This window comes from Amphibalanus amphitrite, unplaced genomic scaffold (genome assembly GCF_019059575.1).
Source record: "Amphibalanus amphitrite isolate SeventyFive unplaced genomic scaffold, NRLGWU_Aamphi_draft 000974F_arrow, whole genome shotgun sequence".
Lineage (NCBI taxonomy): Eukaryota > Metazoa > Arthropoda > Thecostraca > Balanomorpha > Balanidae > Amphibalanus > Amphibalanus amphitrite.
Genome location: NW_024882468.1, coordinates 45,387 through 66,888, shown reverse-complemented (window position 1 = coordinate 66,888; position 21,502 = coordinate 45,387). Strand labels below are relative to the sequence as shown.

General features: G+C 46.3%; 1 protein-coding gene across 1 annotated transcript in view; it reads right to left on the bottom strand.

Moving 5' to 3' along the window:
- The window catches only part of LOC122368776 (protein bicaudal C homolog 1-like), a 47,890-nt gene extending 26,715 nt beyond the window's left edge, over positions 1-21,175 (bottom strand). Inside the window, exons 1-2 of the mRNA XM_043343017.1 lie at positions 20,864-21,175; positions 12,402-12,519 (exon numbers count right to left, since the gene is read on the bottom strand). Coding sequence (XP_043198952.1) covers positions 12,402-12,519; positions 20,864-20,968 — 223 coding nt within the window. The 5' untranslated portion in view covers positions 20,969-21,175. The remainder of the gene's footprint in view (positions 1-12,401; positions 12,520-20,863) is intronic.
- Positions 21,176-21,502: the final 327 nt, after the last annotated feature.

Here is a 21,502-nt window from a genome sequence, read left to right as displayed (position 1 = left end):
TAAGCTCTTCATTATCCTCTATCCAGGGGCACCGTGGTCGACGAGGGGTTACAGTTTTTAGGGGGCAGTGAGTGTCCACAACCTTCCACCAGATTTAGAAAAGCGGCTAATTTCTTGTCCACGCTATCCGCGCTGTACATTTCACCCCAGTCTGATAGTAGCAAAGATAGGCAAACGGCATCCCAATTCACTTTCCGCCAGGGACGTGCCTTGAACGGGGACGGCCGACGGCTCTGACGACGGAGCTGGAGCTATATTTTTAAATTCATGACCAAATAATCCCGTTTGATATTTATTCCCGATTATGCTGCCCACCCTGTATATTCGAAATTACCTAAGCAATCCACAGTTTTGTCATTTGTTGGGAGCCTCATTGCTGTGGAGCGTTCCGCGTAAAAAAACGGCGACGTGCCTAGCCGCCATTTTATACCTATTTTTTGCACATGTTCTGAAAATGTCAGACCAAGGTCTCTCAAGGTCAGGAAGTCACTAAGCTGTACGTCAAGTGACATAACCTAAAAACAGTTCCAATGCTTGCCATAGCTAAACCGAGTGACGGATCGCTTTGAAACATTCAGCAGTTAATAAGGGTAACAGTACCTACGTACAAATTGTTAGTCACATGATTTTTATATCGATGACCTAGGGCTAGGTCATTTTTGCGACCTCTCTACTATAAGTCAATAAGAGAAAATTGAAAGGCACCTTTTTTGGGCAAACCTCCTGTCCGGTAGCTCAGTTGGTAAAGCAGTGGACTCCCGGTAGTGAGAGCCCGGGTTTGAGTCGCTCCGGCGCTCGATATTTGAGACTCCTGACGGGGATGGTCTGAGGTTGGTGGGAGCAGCCGCAGCCATTCAAAGTCAGGAGTGGGACAGGCCGTGTCCGGCTTCGAAGGGCACGTAAAACATTGGCATCGTTAAACGTTAAACTAAATTCTCCTGTCACCCGGAATTACGCGATCGGACGGTAGGGGTCGGGATCTACGCAACAAGCTCTGCTTAGCGTAGGTCCAGCTCCCGTCAATCCGCCCTTTCAAACATTCGTGCTAAATTTATAAGAAACGTCACCCTTAACAATACCGAGTTACAACCTAAACAGCATACAGTGAACCGGAAAATAGCACCCGTGACCCGGGCCCCTCCTTATGTCCCTGAGCTCATCTCAGGTCACGAAAGATATGCAATAGTTTGCAGCGATTCGCTAATAACTTCTGCTGGAGGCATTCTAGAGCAATAGAAACACCTTAGATGCGTTCAGCTTTACGATACGGATCGACTGATATGCAATACGACCTTTTCCGGTCAGGTCATGACTTGACCAAATGTCAAAGTTGTAAGTTCACTTTTTAAGATCAAATTATAACTCATTCGACGCGCCTTCGCGAGAGGAACACGATGCCGGTAAAAGTAAGATCGCACAAGGTTTGATTCAAAAGTTATCGCAGAAAATCCGTTCCCGTAAAAATAGTATATATTATGGCAGTTTCCCCTGGAGGCTAAACCGTTGATCTTAGGTCCAATCTGAGCGAATTATGCAGAAAGAGCAGTAACAGTGCTATCAAATTAGCTTTTCTGGGGCGCTCTAGCTCTATTCGTTTCCGAGTTATGCGCCAGTTCTTCAAAAATTGTCGAAACTGGACCTAAATATGTATTATCGGGATTTGGCCTTTGATGGGCCCTGGTGATCGGACATCTGACACCTTAAAAGTGACTGGGGTAATTTGGTCATTATGTTTGACACTCTTTCAAACGCCGCCTTCCGCGTGTTGCTACGTGGCCCAGGAGCCGAGTTAGAAGGGATATGGACGCTCAAACATCCCCCAGGGGCGTGAAAATCCAGGAGCCCCAGCGCGGCTGGGCACGGGTTAACATAAGCCATTTTACACTATCTTACGGTAAGATGGTGTAACTGGCGTTGTGAAGTAACTTGGTCACTGGCGCGGTGGTGGGTCGGAGTCGCCGATGGTCGGCTAAACTTTTGCCCTCCCCAAACGGATCGGCTGGATCCGCCCCTGAATGTTAAAGGTCAGCATACCACGTTCGCGAGCATCGAGGATTGACAAAACCCATAGCAATGGGCACTGGGCATGCACATATGCCTATAAAAATACCACATTGTACACCTCCTTCAGGTAAAATCTTCTCTTCAAGTCCTACTCATATCAGGTATATCAATCACTAAGCAAATAACCAAATCACCATGAAGTGCATCATCCGATTGAATAAGTCTCATGCCCCTTTCCGGTGATTCATCAGCCGAACAGATAAGCAGATCAGCAACGAAGTAAGGTGTTAGCCAGCTCGAAACACTAGCGGCACTAGCAGCCGCATGCACGAGTGATGAGTGCAGCACCTTAGCAGTTAGCACGGGGAATTCGAGCGTTACCTCTGTCAGTGTGTGTAACTACACCGACGACACCCGACTATCGTCGATAATTTTAGCTGCCCCCCCCCCCTATCTGGCGGTTGGGAGTGCACGCTACCCCTCCCCTTTTTCCTGGCGCCGATAGTGATACGAAGGCAGTGGCGGATCCAGGGGGGAGGGGAAATGGACATTTGCCCCTCCCAAACGGCATAATTTTAACATTACGCCTATGGACGAGGCATGGAAAGAATCGATAAATTGTTATGGTTTGCCCCCCCCCCCCAAAAAAAAACTCTGACCTGGATCCACCTCTGTACGAAGGCGACGAATCATTCGCCAATGAACCAATGGCAGTGAAGTACGCCGTTTGGCTAGCATTAGCAAACATTTGCCGGCACACTGTTTGAGGAGCAATCTGTATCTGATCTGGCTGCTTGAGATTCAAAATCAAGTATATGTACACTCGTAAGGCGCGCACTGACCGCTCGATCGGCAATCATAACATTATCATATGGCGTGGCTCGAGTATGAATGCGTAATTTTAACTGCGAATCATGCATAGTTAACCTTCCAGGCGGTGGGGGGGGGGGCATTTTTTGCTCCCCTCCTTTAATTTTTCGATATATCTCGAGAACCGCTGCGCCCATCGTCACCAAACTTTCAGTACCCTCCCGGGAGTAGCTAGCGTACATGGTGACCAAAATTTCTTCCAAAGGCTATGATAGATTGGCCGCTAATGACGTCAGAGTGACGTCATTTCTGCCATTTTCGACCCAAAAAAAGGTTTCGCGGGAAGAGCTGTCAGGCCTACAGCTTTAGAGATACAGAAAAATGTTTCAGACATAACCCGCGCGGGGCTGGGGTCTCCAGCCGAACGCGCGGGGCTGGGGGGGGGGGGGGTAAATTTTACCCCCCCTGTTATCTCCCGAACTAATGGTCCGATTTGGAAAATTCAAACGCCAATCGAAAGCTCTCATCACGAACTACTAAAAACATGTACTTAATTTAAAGTTTGAGGTCAAGGTCAAGGTCAGGTCAAGGGTACAAATTGCAAGTTTCTACAGTATCGGCCTTGCACCGTAGTTGCCGAAGAATGGAGTCATGGACTGAGACTGATCGCCCAAAAGGTGTTCTTAGGCTACCAAGACAATATTCGTTGCATACAATATCATTCAGAGGTCAAGGTCAAGGTCAGGTCAGGTCAGGTCAGGTCACCAAAAAAACAAAATATAGAAAAGGGCATGCGCGACACATGTTTTATTGGTCATTTTACTCATAGAATTCAATAGGCACACTCAATAAGTGATATGGACCACCTCTGGATGAATTTCAGGTCGAGGTCAGGTCAAGGTCAGGTCAAGTGAGGTCAAATTTTGAAGTTGGTTGTTAAGGCCTAAAAAGGTGTCTATCTGATGCAGTTTTTCACGGCGAATCGAATGGTGCTATTTTTGTTTCCGTGCGAGGTCTAGAACTTCCAAAAAAGTCATTTTTCAAAAAAATTGTGTGTCGTGACGTCATAAAATTTTGAATAACTCCCACACTTTTGAACCGATTCTTCTAAAATTTGGTATGTAGGTGCACATAGACCACTTCTCTGATATATATTCCGGTTTTTTCGATAGACTCAGAATTTTGGATTTTATAATGATTTTCCCAAAAAAGTCAGTTTTTTGAAAAAAAATTTGGGCCAAAATCCAAAATTTTCAAAAAACCGAGATAGCCATTTGATAGACAAAGTAAAATTACGTATAACTTTTTTGTTACGTCTTGATTCCTTTAAAAATGAAGATGTTAGCGGCGTTTGAACTTTTGCCGTTTTTGAGGCGAAAATGGCGAACATGACGTCACTAAAACGTCAATTTCTCAAAAAAATTCCGACGGATTTCGCTCAAATTTTGAGGGCACGTGTCAAATTGATGTAAGAAAAGGTACTGAAAGTTTGGCGGCGCTGCGCGCCGCCGTTTTCGAGATATCGCAAAAATTCGCGAGGGGGGTAAAATTTACCCCCCAGCCCCGCGCGGGATAAAAGGTGCGGAATCAAGAGTGCTATAAAACTACTATTTCAATTTTTCAATTTTTTTTATTTTGACCCCAAAAAATCAAAATATTAGCCGAAAAATCCAAAAGGTTTTTTGAATTAAAAAAAAAACGGAATATATTAGATAGTCCCTATCGCCGTCTATCTACATACCAAATTTGAGATCGATACCTCTTTTTTTGGCCAAGTTATAGCGAAAAAACTGTTCAAAATTGATGACGTCAAATTTTCAAACTCAATTTTTAGCAATCCTAGACCTCGTAGCGCAAAACAAAGACCACCATTACACTCCCCATGACAAGCTGCATCGAATCAATACCTATTTTATGCAAAAATATAAACTTTGAAACTTGACCCTTTTTTACCTGACCTTGACCTGACCTCCACTAGAAAGTGACCTAAACCGTACCTGATGGTCTTATAACCAACACCAATGAGTTGGAAATGAAAAACTGGCCATAAAACATGCATCGCACAACCTTAGTAAAGTTGGGTTCATGTGGTGACCCTTGGTGACCTGACCTATGACCTGACCTGGTATGACCAGTGACCTCTAATAGCAACATATGTACTAGACAACTGACGCCTTATCGCTGATTTTCGACAAAATGCGTTTTACTCGATGTTATAGCGCTTTCCCTAGAAGCCCCGTGAACAGTGAAACATTTTATCTTTGGCCTGACCTGTGACGTCATCGGTGACCCCGAGGTCAATAAAATTTGGTTTCCCTGAACAAATTTGACAGGGCTATCGAACGCTGTTTGAATTTTCCGGATCCGTCCAGTAGTTTCGGAGATACGGGGGGGGGGGGCAAAAAAATGCTCCCCCACCCACCGCGCGGAAGGTGGCCGGGAGCCCCACCGCCTGCCGGGTTAACCCTCGCCAGACCAGGGCCTTTTTCATAACGCGGACGGCCGGCCGGGGGGAGGGGGTAAACGACCCCCTGGCGATTGGCTCCTATGGCACTTAGAAACACCAAATTTATAGGGTAGATGGGTACATGGGGTATCTCGTCTCTGTGCAAATTTGGTTGCTCTAGGTCAATATGTAGTTTTTTTTTGGGAAAACGAAAAGCACCAGTGAACTCAGAACATCCGTGTGCATCGAATGGTACACTTTGGGGCCAGTTTAGGTCAACATATAATTTTCCTAATTGTTCAGTGAACTTAAATTAATTAATTAAGCTTAGTTTGACCAAATTGCATCATATGGCATACCTATCATTCGATTTAGTTGATCATAAGGAACACAATGACACCATTTTTGAAGCTCTAGTCTCATTGTGTGCCAAGCTATTGGCAAAAATGAGTTTGACCTCATTTGACCTCAGAGTCGATGACCCGATTCAAGTGCTTTTTTTCAGCAAGAAAACATCGAATTCATCTTCAATATAGCTAAAACGACACAAAAAAGTTGAAATGGAGCATATTTTAACAATGAGCTATTCGGACAAATTTTCCTAGAAATTGCCGTGACTTCTAGGCTCTAGATGAGCTAAAGTCACTCGAACTTGGCAAACCTGAACGTAGAATATAAAACTCTGTGAGCTTAACAAACCCTGGCAGTTAGTCAAATCGATGAACAGCTCTAGATTTCATTGACAAAAGAGCGTATTTTCAGTGCCATTTTGACCACGCACCGGTTTTTGTGACATTGTGACCTGCCCCGAGGGCACTGGAACACAAAACTCCCGGGTCACATGTTAACCCTCGCCCGTATTGGTGTTTTTCCAGCCGCGAACGTATAAAGGGGGGGGGGGGGTCCGTTGGACCTCCCTTGCCGTTTCGCCCCTGATCGAGGTAGAGCTTCGCGGAAAAAACGAGCGTGTTGCCCGTGACGAGAGGAAGCCGATGGTACCCAATTTTAAGGTCCTAGCTCATCGGGTGACCTTCCAGGTCAGGTCAATGACCCAAAAGTCGGGAAAATCGGGACCTGTTAGAAAGTCGTAAGGCGTGGCTGTTATGGGGTTTTTCGGGGTGCTGATCACGAATATCATGTTAGTTTTGATCACAGATGATGTCTTCATGCATTTAGGCCAGGTCGGCTCAGGCCAGGTCAACCAGTAAGGTTATTCATAGTAGGTGGCAACCGCCTCTGACAGCTTCGTAACATGTTACGAAGGTACCAAAACTACTTCGTAAATGTTCATATGGTTGCTAAATTCGAATTCAGCTCCAAAAACTGGCCTAGGAACATGTAAAACTCGAAAAAGTGAACCGAGGTCATCAAAGGTCAATGACCTGACCTGACCTTCCGGTGACCTTGACACCTACCCTTATGCATGAGAGCAGCATCATATCCCATGTTTGAACGCTTAAAACCACGAAAAGACTGCAAACGCGCGGCTAATGCGAGCCGACATACGCCGAATCGCGATTCCGGCCAAACATGGTCTCGAAAAGTAGGTCAAAGGTCAGAGGTCATTAGGGTCAGGGTCATGAAAATTTTAGGGTAGGTGTAAAATTGATTACCGCGAGGGTACTGGAAGTTTCGTCGCGATCGGCCGCTTTCTACGCGAGTTATTCGCGAAAAACCGAGGGGGGTCCGTTCGACTCCCCCCCCCCCCTATACGGGCGAGGGTTAAATTGAGCTGCCCCAAGTTTAGTCTGAAATTTGCTGGCGCTAAGCCTATACGGTTCTTACGCTGTAAACGATAAACTCAGCGATTCCGTTGCCGCTAATATAGTCCAATTTTACCTTGACATTGAACCAGTTTTTGTAACTTGGTGACCTGACCGGAAATGGCACAGACCTGAAATTTTCAGGGAAGGTGCCAAAAGGTTGCCCCAGAGGATGTGACAAATTTGACACATTCACTTGTTCGCAAAAACCTTAGCGGGGGGGGGGGGGGTGCACCAACACCCCCTGGCCCGGCGAGGGTTAAAATAACCCCCTTACACCCCCTCAGAAAAAAACAGTATTTTTGAAATCACCGCTATGTGATGGCCATATAGAGCGAAATTGGTAGAAAAATCTGGAGAACTGGCGAATCTAGTGACTTTTTCCAAACGGGTGGCAGCATATGAGACGCCTGCTATAAGAATACCAGTATAACGCCTTTTGGGGCGACTAACGGAGCGAGCGAGAGGGTGGGCCTTGCACGTGCGAAATTGCGAGGGGTACCTCCAACTGACTTGTGCACGGCACCTTACTAACCGGTCTCTAGCGACGTGCCAAATTTGGGCACAATCGGCCCAGTCGTTCTCGAGATCTGGAAGCGGCACCCTGCACGTGCGCACGTGCAAAATGGGTCCCAACTGACTTGTGCACGGCACCCTACTAACCGGTCCCTAACTGTGTGCCAAATTGGAGCGCAATCGGTCGAGCCGTTCTCGAGATCTGGAAACGACCCCTGCACGTGCGCATGTGCAGTAGCACCCCAACTCTGGCACATGGATATGCAGTGCCTAGTGGGTGCCTACCTACATGCCAACTTTCAGCGCAATCGGCCAAGTAGTTACCGAGATATTGCAACAATTACAAAACGGACACCTCTTCGTTTTGCACGTGGCACGTGCATAAGGGGTCACCCACATGCATCAGGAATAGTCCAATACTTGGTAGAAGGAATGAAGCTACCCTACAAAAATTACCGCGTGTAAATCGGTCAAGTGGTTGCTGAGATATAAGCCTCGCAAAAGCGTGACCACGGCCGGCCGGCCGGCCGGCCGCTCATACTCAGAAATTTCCGTTAATCTAAGGAAAGACTACGCTCGCTTCGCTCGCTCCGTAACCAAATATGAAACTTACAAACAGGGAAAATCTTACCTTAGTACGGCCAAAAGCAACAAAGCAAGGCTCAACTAGCAATGAAAACCCGGAATGGCAGGCAGCCAGCCACTTGTGTCCCAGACTCGCTGACACTTGCAAACCACGTCACAGACTCACTAGCAGGCTCACGCCATTCTTCACAAATAGCATCAGTCCCTGCAGGCGCCAGACTATCAACTGTCGACTGATTGTGATAGGTATGCTGAAACTCTTCTCAGTCCTTACCTGGCCTGATCGAATCCCTTATCCATGGCGGTATCCTCCGTGCACTTTCCACGCTCATTTCACCCAACAGACTGAGAGCGGTATATAGGGCCTTGCTGAGAGCCAAGCTGAGAGCATTGAACCAACCAACCGACTCTTCACTGCCCCCCCCCCCCCCCCCGACTAACCTCCCCCCTCCACCAACGCCAGGCTGCAGGAGACAGCTCCGATACCAGACACCTTCGTTCATTCGAGATCGACGGGAATCCCTCTCCGCTCCCCCCCCCGCTGATCGCCCCCTTCCTCGCGTTCGACTCGTGAGAAAGTAGCCGCCCGAGGGCATCGATCCCCGGGGTCAACGACCTTGAGCGGACTGACTGACGTCGGCTGACTGACGGAGCGGGAAAGAGAGAGTGAGGGGAGTGAGAGAGAGGGAGGTAGAGAGAGCGGAAGAGAGGAAGTGAGAGAGGAGGTAGAGAGAGTGAGGGGAGGGAGTGAGAGAGATGGAGGTAGAGAGAGAGGAAGAGAAAGAGAGAGAGAGAGAGAGAGAGAGAGAGAGAGAGAGAGAGAGAGAGAGGGAAGCAGAACGTATGTGAAAGAGAGAGTGAGGAGAGGGAGTGACAGTGAGAGAGAGGGAGGTAGAGAGAGCGGAAGAGGAAGAGAGTGAGGGGAGGGAGTGAGAGAGAGGGAGGTAGAGAGAGCGGAAGAGAAAGAGAGTAAGGGGAGGGAGTGAGTGAGAGGGAGGTAGAGAGAGTGGAAGAGAAAGAGAGAGTGAGGGGTAGAAGAGAGAGAGAGGGAGGTAGAGAGAGTGGATGAGAAAGAGAGAGTGTAGAGAGGGAGTGAGAGGAGAGAGAGAGAGAGAGAGAGAGAGAGAGAGAGAGAGAGAGGGAGGGCGAAGAAAAAGAGAGAGAGTGGAGAGAGAGAAAAAGAATCGGGAGTGTAAGCTTGGGACAGTAAAAGACTGTTACCGCTTTCATAGCTCATTTGGCAACTTGGCGGCACCCGGCGAAGAGTCGTTGGGCGAGGGCTTATTCGTGTGTCGCTACTAAATTGTAATACAACCCTTAGTCGCCAGGTGAACACAGTAAAGAGCACCTGAAGTCATTCCGTTGAAGTCCGTCCAGCCCTCATATAAAATGCAGAAGCATTGCGTAAGCGTCATAAGAATGGCATGCATCATTAGTTTGAAAAACACATCATTCGAACATAGCATCAACTACATAAATGATTAAACCATACCATATGCATGCAAGTTGCATGCAATGCATGGCATACATATAATGTTAACCCGGCCGGGCCCGGGGGGTAATCCCAACCACCACAGCCCGGGGGGGGGGCGTTTTTCGCCCCCCCCCCCTGTCTAACTCCGTAAATAAGGGAGCTACGGAAACAAAAGCGATACCGAACGAAAGGTCCTTACGAGACGATTCTAATGCACCCAAAATTTTTGACCTCAGGTCAATTTTCAAGGTCAGAGGTCAAGATCAAAGGCCAAAACCGGCACATGCGTAGTGATCTCAAAATAAGCATTCTAGAGGACGGCAGGCTGCATCAAACCGGCAAAATTGGGTGTCAAACGAAAGAAGAGAATCTGAGGATTCTGAAAATGTGCTCCAAATCAAAGGTCAAGGTCAAGGTCACGCTCAAAATTGACCTCAAACTTGGCATTTTTTCGCACATCTTGCGTACTAACTTCCAAGATGTTTTGAAATGTTTTGAGGCTTATCAGTTCCCTATTTGTGGTTCATCTTACGATACAAGGCTGCTCAAAGGTCAAGGTCACAGAAGAGTATCCCTGCTAGAGGCTATTTCACTGATTCAAGTTAGTAATAATAGATAAGACAATTTTGCCATCCGGAAGCTCTAAATGAAGGCTTAGAGGAAAATAGATGCCAGATTCGTGATCAGCGGGTACAAATCCATCATAAACGACCTTTCATGTGTCAAGGTCAACCAGAGGTCATTCGAGGTCACATGAGGTCAACATGAAACTTGACCTTTTCCGAACAAAATATATATCATTCGACGCGGCTTGACAAGGCGAATGCGATGGTACCACTGCCGTAGCTCTAGGACCATTTTTGTCGAAGTTATTTGCGAAAAATTAAAACCACATTTCGGGGTCGTTGACCTGACCTCTGACCTCAGGTCACCGAAACTATTTTTCTATTTTTCCCTAGGTCAAACGCTACACAGCCGTGCTCGTAATTTGTCTTTATCTCTAAAACTCTATTTTTAGCAGCTATTTGAAGTTTGCGTCTGTGACGCCGAATTTTGCCGTGCAGGGGTCTAGAAAAATGGACCTTGTGACGTCATCAAGGGGGCTAGGTCCAACTTTTTTACTTCAGAAGATGTCAAATTGATGGGAGAAAAGGTACTGAAAGTTTCGCCTTCCTATCCCTAAGCGTTCGTGAGTTATCGCAAATATTCGCCAGGGGGGGGGGGCGAAAAACGCCCCCCCCCCGGGCCCGCGAGGGTTAAGGACGCATCGTAATCTTTTTGAACAAAGTGGATGTTGAAATTGTAACTGGGAACTGTTCATTTGAGATTTCACGTGATCCTAAGGAAATCTTAGGTTGATGGCAATTGATGTAAACAAACTTAAGCTATACGTCGGCATGAGCGTTGCATGAACGCTTGAAAGTAATAGGGACGAGAGCATTGATTATAATGAACCATATACATAACTCAACGTCAGGTTGTTAGAAGGCCGAAACAAAACCATGCCAACAAAACCCTTAAAAACAACTTTATCCATTTCCCCCATCCTCTATTCATAACTCTGCCCACTTCTCACTCTGCATCTTACGTCAGTTTGGTATTCTCCCTCTAGCTACCGGCTGTCACCGGCAATAATTGGTATTACCCTATCACAGGGTAGCGCCACCTTCTCAGTATTATGGGGGAAAATGCAGAATTAAAGACCCTGATAAATTAGGCTGCATTATAAAAAGAACCCAATGGGAGGTGTGGATCAGTGATGCCAAATACAGAAAATCTGGATACCGATATCGTATCCAAATACCAACCAACACCATAGGAAAATACAGAAACCAAATCGTCTTGGGAATGCCAGGTAAATAACTTTTAACCAAACTCACAGCCTAACATACATAACTGAGGACTCAAATTACCACTAAAATACTAAACACATTAGGATTGAAAACGTCTGCATGCGATTGACATCTCTAAGCATTCTGGATCCCTCCCATGCGCTTTGGCAAAGCCCTTGTGCCCTATCCCCTATCCCTCTCCCCGATCGTATCACTCCCTTATCCCTATCTCTCCTAGCCAAACCACTTTTCCTTGATCCTATCCCCTCCGCTACCCGTATTCCCTCCCTCCCCTACCCGTATTCCCTCCCTCCCCTACCCGTATTCCCTCCCTCCGCTACCCGTATCCTATCCCTCCCTCCCTCCCCTCCCCTCCCTTTCCCTCCCTACCTCCCTCCCCTACCCTCCCCCAACCTGTCACCACCATTCCGTCAAACCATTTGACCTTGGTCACCAGCTATATTCTCCCATCGATTTTCCACAGGGGGAGGAGGGGAGGGGTCTCATTAGCCGCCCCCCGTGGTTACCAGGGTAGAGGGAGGACAACATGGAGACCCCAGCACTTGCCGCACGACATAAAACGACGCAGAAGGGCGGTGGGGCGGGGTGGAAGGGAGGGGGTATCGTAGTGGCACTTGGTGAAAGTATAATTTTAACTGCATTAACGTATAATTTGGTTGATGATCATTTAAATAAGATTAATGACTAACCATATAACAGATCGGTGCTTAGGCATGATAGCTCAGTCGTGGTTCTGTTATTAACACATGAGATATTTGTAGGGCAGCAAAGTCCAATCGTAACTCAATAGTTTGAAAGTATCTAAGCGGAGTTTGATACTAAACTAACGCCAAATTACATACAGTCACTTACTCAACGATAACACACGATAGCAAAACTTCATGAAAGACGTTCGAACACATCTTACTCCTAATGGGTGTCACGATATGAAAAGAGTACAACGGACTTACCGTACAGGAGGTCCTCCAGTTTCTTCCGGTCGACCTTGACCCGTTCGACCTTCTCCAGCTCGCCGAGGTCAAGGTCAGCCAGGTCACCAGACACTTGAGAGTCCACCGAGCGGGCATCCTGAAAATGGAGGCATAAACAGAGTCAGATTCAAGAATCAGCCCAGTGGCGGATCCAGGTGGGGGGGGGGGGGCAAAATGGGCATTTGCCCCCCCCAAACGGCATAATTTTAACATTACGCCTATGGACGAGGCATGGAAAGAATCGATAAATTGTTATGGTTTGCCCCCCCCCCCCCAAAAAAAAAACTCTGAGCTGGATCCGCCTCTGAATCAGCCAGATGGTATTATAGAGCTCAGAGGCCAGTTTTACCAACAGAAAATAGCCGCCTGCCGGAACTTTTTGCCTAAAGACCGATTTCTTTTTTCGTCTCTCCTAGACGAAAAAAGAAATCGGGAAATCGGGAAAAAAAGGAAAAGAAAGGGCGGTGGGGGGGGGGGGCGTGTTACGCCCCCTGCCGACTTTTGGCGATAACAGCGCAATCGCCCTGAAATTCGCTAAAGATTCTCCACAGCATCAAATTCACAGTCAGTCACAGTTGTGTAATATGAGAAAGCGCTTGTTTGAGGCTCATGATGATAAGTATAATGATGAAAGAAAACCGAAGCCTCATAATAATGAATGTATTCTAAATTATGACCGAGAAGAAAGAGATCTCTTTCTTCTCGGTCATAATTTAGAATCATTATTATGAGGCTTCGGTTTTCTTTCATCATTATACTTGTCACAGTTGTGTTTGAATTTGTTGAAAACCTTTACGATCGATTTTATAACTTTTCTTCCTCCAGTTTCCGCCGAGAAGTGGCGTCACTAAATCCTCATCGGCCAAGGGAGGGGTCGCGGATGCCGCTAAAACCCAAAATAACTGACCTTTGATTCAAAGGTCCTTTTATCAAATAGATACCTTTTATCTCAACTCAAAACTACAACTTTTTTCATTCACTTTAACCTTCGCCCGTATAGGGATGGGGGGTCGAACCGAATCCACCCACGGTTTTTCGCGAATAACTCGCGTAAAAAGCGGCTGATCGCGACGAAACTTTCAGTACCCTCGCGTTCATGAATGTTACACCTACCCTGAAAATTGTATGAATAGCGTGGTGCAACCCCGCCTCAAGTCGGTACAAAGCTGGTGCAGACCTCCGTCGGTGCGCGGGTTAGAAGACCCTCTTCGGCGTTGCCAATAAACGAGGTCAGTCTGCGTCATCGCACCGATCACGTGGATGTTAGAGCCCAATTCGAAGTCGCCGCCTTCACACTACATCCGGTTTTACATACATTTGGTTCATGTTTCCATATACACTTCATATCACCACGCTGGTAAAATCAATACGGCTATATTGCAAATATCTTTTTAATTTGTATGTTATCTTTCTTAATTTGAATTTCATCTTTCTTAACCCGCATTCCGTTGAGGTCTGGCAGGTTCAACGCCCTGTTGGGAGGGGGGGGGGGGCAAAATGCCCCCGCCGTATTTCCGGAACCAATAGCCGGATCGGGAAAATTCAAACGGCAATCGAGAGAGCTCATCGAGATGCACAAGATAGGATATCGATGACCTTGATATTTGATCTGTGACGTCACAGGGAGGTCAAATAAGGTCAAATCAGTCCAATTTGCAATGACGAGAAGTCTGTCATAAAAATGAAATCTAAGTTTTCAAAATGAGTCTAAATATAATGTATGATAGATCTGGCATGTGGATAGTCACCTGAGTGGATGATGACCTGTGACGTCACAACAGGGGTCAGCCTCGACCAATCAAAAAACACTTTGGTGAATCGTAAGGAGAGGCATGTTAACCCGCGCCCGGCTGGGGGTCCTGGATTTCCACGCCCTGCTGGGGGGGGTGTTTGAACACCCCCCCCCCTTCTAACTCGGCTCCTGGGCCACGCAGTGATACGCGGAAGGCGGCGTTCGAAAGAGCGTAAAAAATAATGAGGAAATCACTTCGGTCAATTTTTTGGTCAGGTCAAAGGTCACCGTCAGGTCACCAAAGGTCATTGAAGGCAAAATTTCGCTGATTTCCAGGTCGAATGTCGACAATTTCCAAGAAGCCAACGCATAACTCGGGAACCAATAGAGCTACAGCGCCGCGGAAAAGCGCATTCGATAGCCCTATTAACGCCCTTTCTGAGAAATCTTCTCAGATTTGACCTAACGTCAACGGTTTTGCCTGCAGGGGAAAAACTACAAAAATAGCCGATTTTTCGGAAACAGTTTTTCTGCAATAACTTTTGACCCAAGCCTTGTACGAGCTTACTTTTACCGGCATCGTGTTCCTCTCGTCAAGACGCATCGAATGAACTATAACTTGACCTTGAAATGTCAACTTGAAAATTTGACCTCAGGTCAAGGTCATGACCTGACCGGAAAGGGTCATGTTGCATATCAGTCGATCCGTATCGTCGAGCTGAACACATCTAAGGCGTTTTCATCGCTCTAGCATGCCTCTATCAAAAGTTATTTGCGAAAAACTGTTAGATACCATTCGTGACCTAAGATGACCTCAGGGCATAAACAGGGGTCACGGACACAATTTTCATGTTCAGTTTGTCTAAACCACTTGTAATTCAGTGTTTGGGAGTGCTTATAATGTCTTTCGTCTAAAAGAAGCGCATTTCAATTTTCTCCCAATGACTTATAATGGGGAGGTCGCAAAATTGACCTGACCTTAGGTCATCGATATCAAAATTCTGAGATATACATTTTGTACATGCTATTGCTCTTAGCAACCGCTGAGAGTTTTAAAGCGATCGGTCACTCGGTGTAGCTATGACAGACATTGAAACTTTTTATGAGGTGAGGTCACTTCAAGTGACCTGGTGACCTGACCTTGAATGACCTTGGTCTGAAATTTTCACAACATGTGTAGAATTGATGTATGATAAGGTGTACCAAAAACGGCGGCGCGGAGCGTTTTTGAGATATTCGCGAAAAACCACAAACCACGTGTTCAACACCCCCCCCCCCCCCCCAGCAGGGCGCGGGTTAAATTGTGAATATTCGAGTCTTTATTAACCCGCGCACCGACGGGGGTTTTCGCGAATAGCGGGAAAACTTCGGCGGAAATTTGGTACCACTTTTCTCTCATCAATTTTACACATGGTGTGCAAGTTTGAACCTCCTAACTTTTAAGGTCAGTTCACCACGTCACTTCCAATGACCCAACCTCAAGTCACTTTTTTGCAAATTTGTCACCGTGCCAGAGCTACAACAGATGTCGGAGGCCTTTGAAAGTCGCAGGATATTATTAGGTCATCAGCAGCTACAATTTGTATATCTCGGAATTTTGATATCGGTGACCTAAGGTTAGGTCAATTTCTCAACCTCCCATTATAAGTCAATAGGGGAAAAATCAACTCCCTGTTTTTACCACTAAAACGGGTCGGAATGGCCCCATAAACCATACATCACTTCATATACGATCAACCTTCACTACATTGAGGTCTGTTTTGCTGTTTGGCAGCTGTAAGGTCATGTGACGTCATCAAAGATCACCAAAGGTTTTTTGCCAATAACTCCTATACGGGAACCAGATACAGCCGCGCGAATGGTCTCATTATGTTCAGCTCGTCAAGACGCGTCGAATGATATACATGATGACCTCGAGGTCACGTGACCTGAGGTCAACCTTTGACCTTGACCTTTCGAGATCAACATATATATCATTCGATGCAGATTGACGAGAGGATCACGATAATGCCCTTAGTTTGTTCCTATCTAGACTAATTCGAAAGTTATTCTAGAAAAAACTCGACATATCTAGCGCCGCCATTCGACTTTTTTGACCCCTGTGACGTCATCTTTGACCTAACCTTAAAATGACTTTTGCAAAAATTGTAGACCTTGTCCGTGCGTATCCGATGCCGTTTACCGCTTGTCGCTATCTTGCTTCGTTCTCGAGATCTCAGGGGGGGGGGCGGTCATTCGCCCCCCCCCCGTCGGTACTAAGTTGGCGCAGACCCCCATCGGTGCGCGTGAACCCGCGCCCGGCTGGGGGTCCTGGATTTCCACGCCCTGCTGGGATGGGGTGTTTGGTAGCTGGGATGGTAGCTGGGATGGGGAACACACCCTTCTACCTCGGCTCCTGGGCCACGTAGCGATACGCGGAAGGCGGCGTTCGAAAGAGCGTCAAAAATAATGAGGAAATCACTTCGGTCAATTTTTTGGTCAGGTCAAAGGTCAGGTCACCAGAGGTCATTAAAGGCAAAATTTCGCCGATTTCCAGGTCGAATGTCGACAATTTGCAAGAAGCCAACGCATAACTCGGGAACCAATAGAGCTACAGCGGCGCGGAAAAGCGTATTCGATAGCCCTATTAACGCCCTTTCTGAATAATTTTCTCAGATTTGACCCAACGTCAACGGTTTTGCCCGCAGGGGGCAAAAACTGCAAAAATAGCCGATTTTTTCGGAAACAGTTTTTCTGCAATAACTTTTGACCCAAGCCTTGTACGAGCATACTTTCACCGGCATCGTGTTCCTCTCGTCAAGACGCATCGAATGAAGTATAACTTGACCTTGAAAGGTCAACTTGAAAATTTGACCTCAGGTCAAGGTCATGACCTGACCGGAAAGGGCCATGTTGCATATCAGTCGATCCGTATCGTCGAGCTGAACACATCTAAGGCGTTTTCATCGCTCTAGCATGCCTCTATCAAAAATTATTTGCGAAAAACTGTCAGATACCATTCGTGACCTAAGATGCCCTCAGGGCATAAACAGGGGTCACGGACACCATTTTCATGTTCAGTGTGTCTAAACCGCTTGTAATTCAGTGTTTGGGAGTGTTTATAATGCCTTTCGTCCAAAAGAGGCGCATTTCAATTTTCTCCCATTGACTTATAATGGAGAGGTCGCAAAATTGACCTGACCTTAGGTCATCGATATCAAAATTCTGAGATATCCCGCGCCCCACTGGGGGGGGGGGCTATTTATAGCCCCCCTCCCGTTTTTCTACAATAACTTCCAAACCGCTTAACCCGCGCAGGGCTGGGGTCTCCAGCCGAACGCGCGGGGCTGGTGGGGGGTAAATTTTACCCCCCCCCTGTTATCTCCCGAACTAATGGTCCGATTTGGAAAATTCAAACGCCAATCGAAGGCTCTCATCACGAACTACTAAAAACATGTACTTAATTTAAAGTTTGAGGTCAAGGTCAAGGTCAGGTCAAGGGTACAAATTGCAAGTTTCTACAGTATCGGCCTTGCACCGTAGTTGCCGAAGAATGGAGTCATGGACTGAGACTGATCGCCCAAAACGTGTTCTTAGGCTACCAAGACAATATTAGTTGCATACAATATCATTCAGAGGTCAAGGTCAAGGTCAGGTCAGGTCAGGTCAGGTCAGGTCACCAAAAAACAAAATATAGAAAAGGGCATGTGCGACACATGTTTTATGGGTCATTTTTCTCATAAAATTCAATAGGCACACTCAATAAGTGATATGGACCACCTCTGGATGAATTTCAGGTCGAGGTCAGGTCAAGGTCAGGTCAAGTGAGGTCAAATTTTGAAGTTAGTTGTTAAGGCCTAAAAAGGTGTCTATCTGATGCAGTTTTTCACGGCGAATCGAATGGTGCTATTTTTGTTTCCGTACGAGGTCTAGAACTTCCAAAAAAGTCATTTTTCAAAAAAAAAATGTGTGTCGTGACGTCATAAAATTTTGAATAACTCCCACATTTTTGAACCGATTCTTCTAAAATTTGGTATGTAGGTGCACATAGACCACTTCTCTGACATATATTCCGGTTTTTTCGATAGACTTAAAATTTTGGATTTTAAAATGATTTTCCCAAAAAAATCAGTTTTTTGAAAAAATTTAGGCCAAAATCCAAAATTTTCAAAAAACCGAGATAGCCATTTGATAGACAAAGTAAAATTACGTATAACCTTTTTTGATAAGTCTTGATTTCTTTAAAAATGAAGATGTTAGCGGCGTTTGAACTTTTGCCGTTTTTGAGGCGAAAATGGCGAACATGACGTCACTAAAACGTCAATTTCTCAAAAATTTTCCGACGGATTTCGCTCAAATTTTCAGGGAAGGTGTCAAATTGATGTAAGAAAAGGTACTGAAAGTTTGGCGGCGCTGCGCGCCGCCGTTTTTGAGATATCGCAAAAATTCGCGAGGGGGGGGGGGGTAAAATTTACCCCCCCCCCAGCCCCGCGCGGGTTAACGTACCGACGCCAAACTTTCAGTACCTTCGGCTGCATCAATTTGACACCTTGTGTCATAATTTGAACTTCGTACCTACCATAGGTCGGCCGGAAATGACGTCAGAGTGACGTCATGTTCGGCCGATTTCGACGCAAAACATTGAGCCACGGCAATCGCTCCCAAGAGCTCAGTTTTTAAGCTAGATCCAAGTTCTTTGCATGAGAGAACTCACAATGGACTGCGCTATCAAACTGCTATCATGGATTCTCGAAATTTTGAAAATTTCGAAAATTTTATATAATAAAGTTCAAAATTTATATTTTTACATTTTTTTCAATTTTTTTTTACTTTTCGAAAAAACGGAATATATGTGATAGAACGCATTATTATGACTAAGTCTAGCAAGTTTTAGATAAATATCTTCAAAAATGGCCAAGTTATACGCATTATTGCAAAAAAATAACAATTTTTTATTTTTCAAATCAATTTTTCAGCACGAATTTGACATCGTACGCCAATATAAATAGCACCATCGCGTTCCTGAGCTCAAACTGCATCCAATAGACACCTTTTTTGTTGAAAAATTTTAACTTCAAAATTTGACCTTTTTTGACCTGAAAGTGACCTGACCTAAGCTAAATTTGACTCAAAATGACCTCAAATGACACAAACATCAATTTCGAAATTTTTGGCCTAAATTGACCATAAAACATGTGTCACGTGACCGACGGATGATATAATATTTTCGTGACCTGTGATGACCTGAGCTTGACCTGAAAATCAAAGTACAAGTTTGGTACCCTCAGAGTATCTAAAGCATCTGTTCACGAGTGTGTGAACCAAAAATGAGCCTGATCTGACTTGTAAGACGGCGGCCAGAGCCCAAAACGTGAAGAAGCCAAAATGCTAATAATTTTTACTTTGACCTGACCTGTGACGTCATCGGTGACCTCGAGGTCAATGAAATTAGGTTTCGTTCGACAGTTTTTCCGGGGCTATCAGACGCCGTTTGAATTTTGACGATCGGCCCAGTAGTTTTGGAGTTAGGAGGGGGGGGGGCTATGAATAGCACCCCCCCCCCAGTAGGGCGTGTTATACGCAGACCCCAGTGGGGCGCGAGATATACATTTTGTACATGCTATTGCTCTTAGCAATCGCTGAAAGTTTCAAAGGGATCAGTCACTCGGTGTAGCTATGACAGACATTGAAACTTTTTATGAGGTGAGGTCACTTCAAGTGACCTGGTGACCTGACCTTGAATGACCTTGGTCTGAAATTTTCACAACATGTGTAGAATTGATGTATGATAAGGTGTACCAAAAACGGCCGCCGTTTTTGAGATATTGGCGGAAAAATCACAAGGGGGGGAGGTGTTCAAACACCCCCCCCCCCAGCAGGGCGCGGGTTAAGACTTGTAAGTGGTACCAAACTGCTCGCCTGGTCAGGGAGAGTCATTTGATATGCAGCATGACCATACCCCACAACCTGATTGGTGACCTCGACTTCGGGTTAAATTTCAAATTGACCTGTGAAGGTCATCGGCATCGCATGCTTATTTCGCATGAAAGGGGACAGAGAAGGTTCCCACCCAGAATCGAACCTTTCAGAGGCCGCCCCGAACAGGGTTAAGGTGGGATTGTCATTCAGGTGGTGCTTTTGTGACGTTGTGGTGTTAACGTTACCCCCCCCCCCCCCCTCCCCTATTACGCTATCATTACGCTCGATCAAACCCACCTCCCCTCATGCGTAACGTAATTTATGGACGGCCACTTATGCCTTTATATGGTCATAGCCCCTCCCACTCCAACAAATTATTGGTCAATCAATATCTGGATTTTCGCCTTGCAGTTTCCCAAACTGACACAGCTCACTATTCTGGCACACGTGGGTTAAATTTCGTCCACCCATTCAATCGACTCACGACTCATTCAACCGACTCACGACTCATTCAACCGACTCACGACTCATTCAACCGACTCACGACTCATTCAACTAACTCGCGACTCATTCAACTAACTCGCGACTCATTCAACTAACTCGCGACTCATTCAACTAACTCACGGCTCATTCAACTAACTCACGGCTCATTCAACTAACTCACGGCTCATTCAACTAACTCACGACTCATTCAACTAACTCGCGACTCATTCAACTGACTCGCGACTCATTCAACTGACTCGCGACTCATTCAACTGACTCGCGACTCATTCAATCGACTCACAACCAACAAAACTGACTCTCAACTCACCTGACTCATGGCTCTGTCCGTGCTGCCGTCGGAGAGCCGGTCCTCCTGTCCGATCTCGGCCTCGCCCTGTCCAGACGGAGGCCTCCTCATTTCCTCCAGTCGCATCTCCTCTCCTCTACCCTAAACACACCCCTCTTCGTCTCGAAACGCAGTCACAGATAGGATGTAATTCGATGGAATTCGTCACCAGAATTCAACACAACACAGTTGAACGAATATGGCACGCGACGCAGTCTATAGCGCAACTCGAATTGGCGGTCAGTGAGCTTCCACAGCCTCCACACGGCCAGCGCGACGCCTTCTGACGCCCCAGGCATTCTGCGGCCAAGGTCAGCTCGGTGACGTCACGGGTTGCCGCGCGACCGGCGGCCAATCAGCGTGCGTCGTTCGATACAGGCTCGGCACGCCCCGGTACGGCCGGGAAAAGGACGATCGGAGTGCCGGGATTCCGCAGATTCCTGACAGTACAGAAAGCTGTGTGTTGAAAGGGTCAATAATGAAATCGTTTGGGTGTCTGTAGATGGGTCAAGTCGGCTGATATTTGGCGGTGTAGTGTTTTTTCTGTTTAATGAAATGCTTATTTGATCGATACAGCAATTAATTAAAGGGACACTCCCAGCTTAACAACAGTTTTGAGTT